The sequence below is a fragment of the Cololabis saira genome, chromosome 2 (assembly GCF_033807715.1).
Source record: "Cololabis saira isolate AMF1-May2022 chromosome 2, fColSai1.1, whole genome shotgun sequence".
In the NCBI taxonomy this organism is placed as follows: domain Eukaryota; kingdom Metazoa; phylum Chordata; class Actinopteri; order Beloniformes; family Belonidae; genus Cololabis; species Cololabis saira.
Window position 1 is genome coordinate 53596856 of NC_084588.1, and position 9322 is coordinate 53606177.

Below are 9322 nucleotides of genomic sequence, written 5' to 3' on the forward strand. Positions count from 1 at the left end.
TTCTCTCTGCTCTTTCTGCACATTTTGGAGCGAGAAACAAACGCGGGTGCCGTTCCCTCCTACAGCAACGCCGCGCCGCTCTTTTACAATATGTGATTAACTTGTAAATACTCTGGTAATTGTGGCTTTTTTTGAGGAACCAGATCCGAGCGGCTGTTTGTTCTGAAGGAGCTCGTAACGTCTGAAGTCGGAGAGAGTCTGAGCTCCGTTGGCACCGAGGGAAGAGTCCTGATTGTTTTTCCCCTTCCTGGAGTCTCGGTGGTTTGATTCCAGCTCGGGTCCAAAGTGTATTCGCCATTTGTTTCCAATGAACGTGGATTGAGACACTTAAAATTCCTCACTAGGTTTCGGTTACACTGAATCTTTTAACTATCAGACGCTGAAAACAGCAACATTTTCTGCAGGTTTACGTGTTTTTTTCCACTTTTTTCAGCTGCTTTAGTGCGTTTTCTTCCCAAATGAATGATCATTTTCCTAGTTTCATGATAAATATCAACTTGTTCCTTTCATTCTTAGGATGAATCACATGATATTATTGTTTTAGGTCATAACCATTTCATTATAAAACTTTAATTGCCTGTTTTCCCCCCACATACAGAAGCAAAAACCGAGCACGTCTGGTTCTGTGGACTGAATCCCAGCGACATTTGTGTAATTATATTACATGCATTTACAAGACAAGGACTTTATTGCATATGACTGTGAAACATATACACATTCTTCATATTCTAGCTTCATAATTTAACACCAAACATCGTTGTTTAAGGCTTCATTTGAAGTGGCAGAGCCGAGCTGCAGCGTTAGTTCAGCGGGACGAGAGGCAGAAGGTTTTCTCTAAACTTCTGCTCCTGCAGACACTTTGAATGTGGGAGAAGTGGAAAAACAGAGGGGGTTGGGGGGGTTGGGGGGGTTGGGGGACGGAGCCGGCGTAAATCAGGGGGAAACAGCCACAAAAACGTCAGGATTCATTTTCTAAAGCAATGAACCTCGCTGTGAACTTGTGCAAGTGCCTGGATCGCTCATATCAGTTTAAGCCTAATCTGTGTGTGTGTGTGTGTGTGTGTGTGTGTGTGTGTGTGTGTGTGTGTGTGTGTGTGTGTGTGTGTGTGTGTGTGTGTGTGTGTGTGTGTGTGTGTGTGTGTGTGTGTGTGTGTGTGTCCGTGTGCACATCGGATTGAGAGAACTTGGCTAAGTATCCTCGAAAGTCGCTCAAAACTGGCCTCAAAAATCAAACACACTGCAAAAACTCTACATCTTACCAGGAATATTTGTCTTATTTCTAGTTAAAATGTCTCATTTTTAGTCAAAAAATCTCGTTACACTTAAAACAAGACTCATCACCAGAAAAATAACTTATTTGACAATTTTCACCTGTTTCAAGTAAATTTTCACTTGAAATAAGTAGAAAAATCTGCCAGTGGGACAAGATTTATCTTCTTATTACAAGCAAGAAAATCTTGTTGCACTGCATTTCGACTTTTTTCTTGACTTTTTTCTCGACATTTCAACTTTTTTCTTGACTTTTTTCTCGACATTTCGACTTTTTTTCTCAAACTTTTGAGAAAAATGTCGAGAAAAAAAGTCGAAATGTCGGGATAAAAGTCGAATTACACTTAAAACAAGAGTCATCACCAGAAAAATAACTTGTTATTTGACAATTTCCACCTGTTTCAAGTAAATTTTCACTTGAAATAGGTAGAAAAATCTGCCAGTGGAACAAGGTTTATCTTCTCATTACAAGCAAAAAAATCTTGTTCCACTGGCAGATTTTTCTACTTATTTCAAGTGAAAATCTACTTGAAACAGATGGAAATTGTTGTTTTTTTCTCGACATTTCGACTTTTTTTCTCAAACTTTTGAGAAAAATCTCGAGAAAAAAAGTCAAAATTTTGTGAAAAAAGTTGAAATGTCGGGATAAAAGTCGAATTACACTTAAAACAAGAGTCATCACCAGAAAAATAACTTGTTATTTGACAATTTTCACATTTTTCAAGTAAATTTTCACTTGAAATAAGTAGAAAAATCTGCCAGTGGAACAAGATTTATCTTCTTATTACAAGCAAAAAAATCTTGTTCCACTGGCAGATTTTTCTACTTATTTTAAGTGAAAATACTTGAAACAGGTGAAAATTGTTGTTTGTTTTCCAGTAATGACTCTTGTTTTAAGTGTAATGAGATTTTTTGGCTAAAAATGAGACATTTTAACTAGAAATAAGACAAATATTCTTGTTAAGATGTTGAGTTTTTGCAGTGCATTCCTCTATTTTCTATCTGGAAACGCTGATCGTGCGTGCGTGCGTGCGTGCGTGCGTGCGTGCGTGCGTGCGTGCGTGCGTGCGTGCGTGCGTGCGTGCGTGCGTGCGTGCGTGCGTGCGTGCGTGTGTCTGATTGAGAGAACTTGGCTGCGTCTCCTCGAAAGTCGTTTCTGAACTAGAAAATCTGTTGACGCAGAAAAGGAAAGCGTTGTGAGAACGTGCCGGGGTCCCTGGCGTTTGGCCGTGGGGACAAACTGCAGGTACGGTATTCACACACACCCCCCAGGTTTCTGGGGGTGTGAAAGCTCTAATAAAGCCAGGGGTCTTAAAAGAGGAGGAAGAGGAGGAAGAGGAGGAAGAGGAGGAAGAGGAGGGCGGGGCGGTCTCAGGAAAAGTTCAATAAAGCAGCAGAAACGGGGGAAGGGACGAGACAAAGTGCTGCAGAGGCTTCACTTCATTTAAGTACTTGATCCCACACCCCGGCCGTTCCTCCGCCGGTCCCACAAACATTCGGAGCGGTCGCTGCAACAATGCCGAGGCCTGTGAGACGGAGAGCAGAGCAAACACAGGCCGCACGGCCGTGTTTGTCTCGGGTCTTAATGAAGCCGCACTTCAAGTACAACTGAAACCGAACCGCGTTAGCACGGGCTGTTTTTAAAGGTTATTCCCTCCCCACCTGAGGGGGTTTTTCTGACCCTTTTCTGACTCCGGAGAGTTCGGTAAAGTCCTCTCTCCACGGAGTGGAGAGTCCTGATTGTTTTTCCCCTTCCAGGAGTCTCGCTGGTTTGATTCCAGCTCGGGTCCAAAGTGTATTCACCATTTGTTTCCAATGAACGTGGATTGAGACACTTAAAATTCCTCACTAGGTTTCGGTTACACTGAACCTTTTAACTATCAGACGCTGAAAACAGCAACATTTTTTGCAGGTTTATGTGTTTTTTCCACTTTTTCATCTGCTTTAGTGCGTTTTCTTCCCAAATGAATGATCATTTTCCAAGTTTCATGATAAATATCAACTTGTTCCAGGATGAATCACGTGATATTCCCACAGGGACCAGGGAGGCACAAGAGTGAATTAAAGAAACAAAAACGTGAAGATTTCTAGCTTTAGTTATTTGCCAGTGTATGAAAAAGTTATTAAAATCTTCCTTATTCCAATTTCCTCGAGTCTTTCATTGATAAATCCCGTGATCTCAGAGGAATATCCAGAGGAGCAGGATTGCTGCAGGGCCGGAGAGCCGTGGGAGGCCCGGGGGGCCCGCCGAGCCCCCGGTGGGCCGGTGAAGCCCGTCCCGGTCCCGGTCCCCGCCGGGGTCGTCCTCGTCGTCCTCGTACAGCTCGTCCACGTCGGGCCGGTCGGACACGACGGCCGGGTCTCCCAGGGCGCAGAGCCGGCTCATGTTCTCCTTCACCACCTCGCAGAACGGCCGCTCCACGCCGTCGCACACGCAGCGGTTGAGCAGCGCGCCGTCCGGCACCAGCAGCATCTGCTGGATCGTGGCCTTGCACTTGGCCGAGCACTTCCTGCCGTTGAACAGCTGTCCGCAGCCGGACAGGTAGGCGGCCAGGGCGGCGCTGCAGCGGCCGTCCCGGTCGCAGCGCTGCCGCGCCTCCATGCAGCCCACCCCCGCCGCGTCCCCGGGGTGCCGGCGCGGCACGCACGGCTCGATGCGCCGCTTGGCGCCGGCGCAGTCGCGGTCCTGCGCGCAGTCGCAGCTCTCCAGGCCCGGCCCGCCGCGGGTGTGGTTGAGGCGGATCAGCGCGTTGATGCAGTGGCTCGGGCAGTGGCTGCGCGTCCCCAGCAGGTTGCCCTCGCACGCCGCCTGGTACTGCCGGTACGCCAGCTCGCACTGCGGCTCGTCGTGGCAGCGCAGCAGCGCCTGCCAGCAGATCAGCTGCTGCTGGCCGTCCAGGGCCGCCGGGGCCCCCGGGGGCCACAGCAGGGCCAGCAGGGCCAGCACGGCCAGGACGCAGCACCAGCAGCTCATGCTGGAATCGGAAAGTCTAGTTTTTTTGGTGCCCGGGTGCTAGGGTCGCCACCTTTCAGAAAAAATAAAAATGTGTTTATTTTATATGAAAAAACTAAATGCTTTGATTTAACGTTGAAAGTGCTTTAGTAGCATTGAACTGTACAGACAGCCAACCATGCTAGCAACTGAAATATCCTCCTATGCTACGCATGTCCACATCAGCCCAGATGTATAATATAACTACAGGTGAAGAATATGGTGTAAAAGTTAATTTATTTCAATAATTCAACTAGAATATGGTGTAAAAGTTAATTTATTTCAATAATTCAACTAGAATATGGTGTAAAAGTTAATTTATTTCAATAATTCAACTAGAATTTGGTGTAAAAGTTCATTTATTTCAATAATTCAACTAGAATATGCTGTAAAAGTTAATTTATTTCAATAATTCAACTAGAATATGGTGTAAAAGTTAATTTATTTCAATAATTCAACTAGAATATGGTGTAAAAGTTAATTTATTTCAATAATTCAACTAGAATATGGTATAAAAGTTAATTTATTTCAATAATTCAACTAGAATATGGTGTAAAAGTTAATGAAAATACGGTACAAATCGTGTCCCGTATTAGTTCAATACGGGACGCAACATTTTTTTCTCAAATAAAGGACAATTCCGTATTTTACGGGACGGGTGGCGACCCTACCGGGTGCGTTACTCCCAGTCCCCGCTCCGCCGCATCAGGGACCGGGGGAAACAGGTGAAGGATCCCGGGGGTCGGTCCTACCAGCTGGGGTTCCTCCTGCAGGATTCTGGCTCACTGGGACACAGAAACAACTCAGTCATCTTCCAAAGTGCGTCCACTCACGGAGCGGGTTCTCCGGACAGGACGCGCCACAACAAGCCGCTCCAAAGCTCTTAACGCACGGGCTTTGCGCAGCCGCGCTCGGCCCCGAACCCGCTCTCATCTCCCATGCCATAGTTGGGTTTCACTCTTCTCCGGGCTGCTGCTTTTAACGTCCATCCGCGCATTCCTGCGTTATATATTTATCCCAGAGTCGGTGGAGGTTTTTCTCCGCGGCGCATTTTGCTCCCGCTTTACGCGCGTCTTTGTCCCTCTCTCTGGCTGTTCCGCTTCACGCTCCGCCGAGCATTTCCCCACAACAGCCAGCCCTCCCAGTGACGAGAGAAGAAAAAGAAAAGAAAGAGAAAAGTCCCCCCTCTCTCTCTCTCTCTGAGCCTCCCTCCCCTCTCTCTCCCTCCCTTTCCTCTCATTTACAGCCCGGAGCGCAGCCATTGGAGCGGCCGAAACTGCGCAAAATCCTCCGTGCGCGGCCGAGACTGAGGCTGGAAACTTTATCATTCCCCTGCATGAAATCCAGAATCTGTGTGGTCCCCTCGGCTCCTTTTAGCAAAACATAAGTCGAAAGGGGGGCAGCAGGAGGGGAGGAAAATGCATTCCTTTGCAAGAAGCCTCACATCTGCAGCTTCACTCCTCCGATTTTTGTAGTTGCATGCGTGTCTTTGAGTTCCTCACTAATTGTCTCCCCCCTCCCCAGCCCCTTTTTCTCTCTCCCCCCGTCCCCCTCTCTGCTGCCTCTCATTCCGCGCAGTTTTAAGCCCTGATTGATAGGAGAGAAAGGGAGAGAATAGTATTTTCTGCTCCGTTTCCCCCTGATTGTGTCAGATTGGCCATGCACTGGCCCAGTGTCTCTCCGGCCCGCGGATTGTTCACGCGCTGCGGCCTGTCAATGGGGAGGGTTTCAGCATCAATATATTTTACAGCTATTCCCTTTCAGGCCACACTTGAAAACTACCAGTAGCTCAGACTTTCCTGCCATTGAAATGGTAAATAACTGCTTTTTTTGGGGGGGTGTTGGAGCAGAGGAGGAGGGGGAGCTGCTGCTGCTCTGGGCCAGTTTCTGCACAAGCTCCACAAAACAGATGGATGCACGAGCTCAAATCTTCTTTTTTTTTACTTTATTTAAAAGAATTATCACAAAACAGTATACAAGAACAGTATACAAATAAAATACAGAACATGTGCCAGGGGTGATGTTTGTTATTTAAGAAGATTAAACATATAACACAAGTCTACGGTTTTAATAGCCTTTTCATTTGTTGATTTTAGGATTAATTTCAAGTAAAGTTCAATTTCTTTATATCTGGGAGGGAATCTGTCAAAAATCATAAAGATTGTGCACTTGGTGACAAGTTTTTTATATTTGTCATGGTGTTAGTTATGGACATAAGGTTTTCAAAAACCACTGCAAACAAATGGTGACGCCTCCTAGTGGCCGGTTTGCAGAAAATTCAAAATGTCTCCCACTGAAAAGACCAAAGGTCAAATCTCAGCTTCTCTTAGTCCTAGATTGTTGAATATTGTCACTTTCTCTACTTTTTTGGTGCTAGGAATTCAATTCTGAGATAAATGTCCTATTTCAAGGTCATGTTGAAGGTAAAATTTAATTTTAAGGGTCATTTATTGCCCAAAAAACTCCATATCTCTGGGATTAAATCACAGAGAAAGATTATTTAGGGCTGTAGACCCATGTTTTCTCCCCACGAGGAATGCAATTTTCTGTTTATTGGACAGGTCACTATCGCTGTAGTATCAATATTCTGATTGGGTGAGAACAGTGGCTTCATTCATTCATTCATTCATTCATTCATTCATTCATTCATTCATTCATTCATTCATTCATTCATTCATGGCTTAAGATGAACAGAACCTCAGAACTAAGTCACAGTGAAAGAATAGGATTTTATTAAAATAACACAAAAAACATCAGCTGTGCGTATTTAAACTCACTTAACACCAACAATATCGCCTCGCTTATTGATTCATTTGATTCAATTTGTTTGCGATGGTTTTTGAAACCTTATGTCCATAACTAACACCATGCCAAATATCAAAAACTTTTCACCAAGTGCACGATTTTCATGAATTCCCTCCCAGCTATTTCTGGAAAACAAAAAAACAACATAACCAAACTCTTATGAGTATGAAATTTGGCAAGAAATAAAAACAGATTTATCAAAAAGTAACATTTTCCTTCTTTCTTAGGGAAACAATGGAAACCAAAAACAACATTTTCCCAATGTAAATTAAAATGTATAGCAAAAGAGTCAATAATAAATTTGCTAATATCTGCCCATAGTTTTTTCGAATGAGAGCAAAGCCAGAATAAATTAACTGTTTCTGGATGTAAATTACAGAAGGAACAGTTCGTATTAATGTCCTTTTTAAATTTCTGCATGTAATGGCTAGCAGGATAATATTTATGTATGATTTTGTAGAGACCTCCTTAACCTTATTTGTGATACATGAGCTGAAAATCTGCTCAGTCCTAAAACAGAAGCACGGAAAGTGAGTTCTGTGATGTGTTTACAGGAATGGGACAAATTAAAAGGGTGATATTGTCAAAAAACAACAAACAAAAAATGGGTTTTTGAAATCATTACTAACCCAGAAACTACGATTTAACCCAAACCTGTTTCCTTGTTTGGTGCAGTGTAAGCTTGAAGCTTTTCTCTTTCAACCAACACCTCAGACTGATCCAGATCCAGGTCCAGATCAGTCTGGATTTACCCAGACTACTCCTCCTCTTTATCTTCATCCAGCCTCCCATTATGCTGCATTTACTGCACAAAAGCTTCAGCATCCTCCCATGGCGGGGGCGGTCCGGAGCCTGAACCGCCCAGAGGCTTCTGTTAAACACAGATCTTCAGACTAGGTAGAAAGGAGAACTTTTGTATTTTATTCCTGCAGGGGCGTCAGTTGGGTTTGAAGGTCCGGCAGCCGTCACACCTCGGCTTCAGGGGAAAATGTAAATGTTTGTTTTTTTAAATACATTTATGGAATTACTCTGTGTCTATTTCTATTGATTATTCTATAACTTAATACATATAGAATAACTACAAATGCAAATCAGAACAACATGATCGATTTCACTAGTTATTACACTGCAAAAACTCAAAATCTCAAGAATATTTGTCTTATTTCTAGTTAAAATGTCTCATTTTTAGTCAAAAAAAATCTCATTACATTTAAGACAAGACTCAAAAACAACAATTTTCACCTGTTTCAAGTAGATTTTCACTTGAAATAAGTAGAAAAATCTGCCAGTGGAACAAGATTTGGTAACACTTTACAATAAGGGTCCCTTAATTAACGTTAGTTAATGCATTATTAAGCATTAATTAACAGTTTAATAACAGTTAAATAACCATTATTATGTGTTACTTAACATTAATTAGCATATTAGTTAATGCATTAATAAACAGTTAGTTAATGCATTATTAAGCATTAATTAACAGTTTAATAATAGTTAAATAACCATTATTATGTATTACTTAACATTAATTAGCATATTAGTTAATGCATTAATAAACAGTTAATTAATGCCTACTGCTCAGAGTTAATGAATACATTAGTAAGCATTAATAAACGTTACATGATGTAATTATTTATCCTTATGTATGCATTACTTAGTATAAAGTAATACATTAGTTAATACATAAGTACAACGTTAATAATGTCCCTAGTAATCATTTACTAATGGTGTTTATTTGGAGTGAATATGCATTAAGTAACAGCTACCTAATACATCTACTAATCATTCACTAATGGTGTACATGTTTACTGGATGGGCATTATTAAGCAACTATTTAGAATCTTAAGTAATCATTTCCTAATGGTGCTGTGTGTGTTATCAGGTAGCTTACTTGACCTTATGAACAGTAACCTGACATAAACCTTAATAAATGTATAGGAGTGGCTCATAACCATTACTTAACCATTAGTAAAGGCTTGCTGGACCCTTATTGTAAAGTGTAACACATTTATCCCTTAGGTAACACATGATTAATGCTTAACTGCCTCATAAGCATTACTTACCCATAGTTAACCATTAGTAAATGCTTTTTGGACCCTTATTGTAAAGTGTAACACATTTATCCCAATGCTTAACTGCCTCATAAGCATTACTTAACCATAGTTAACCATTAGTAAATGAAGCAATCACACATGTTAATTAATGTTAAGTAACACATAATAATGGTTATTTAACTGTTATTAAACTGTTAATTAATGC

At 42.3% G+C, this 9322-nt stretch overlaps 1 protein-coding gene across 1 annotated transcript; it reads right to left on the reverse strand.

Annotated features, from left to right (window-relative positions):
• Positions 1–2140: 2140 nt before the first annotated feature.
• Positions 2141–5399, reverse strand: si:ch1073-459b3.2 (growth arrest-specific protein 1). Its single transcript, XM_061711657.1, has 2 exons — positions 4933–5399; positions 2141–4295 (listed from the first exon to the last, which is right to left on the reverse strand). Exon 2 carries the CDS (start codon positions 4241–4243, stop codon positions 3449–3451), a length of 795 nt encoding a protein of 264 aa, XP_061567641.1. The 5' UTR covers positions 4244–4295; positions 4933–5399; the 3' UTR covers positions 2141–3448.
• Between the last annotated feature and the right edge of the window lie 3923 nt (positions 5400–9322).

Bases quoted from the DNA above. Each gene is read 5' to 3' on its own strand.
- si:ch1073-459b3.2 (XM_061711657.1), bottom strand. From the start codon at position 4,243: ATGAGCTGCTGGTGCTGCGTCCTGGCCGTGCTGGCCCTGCTGGCCCTG.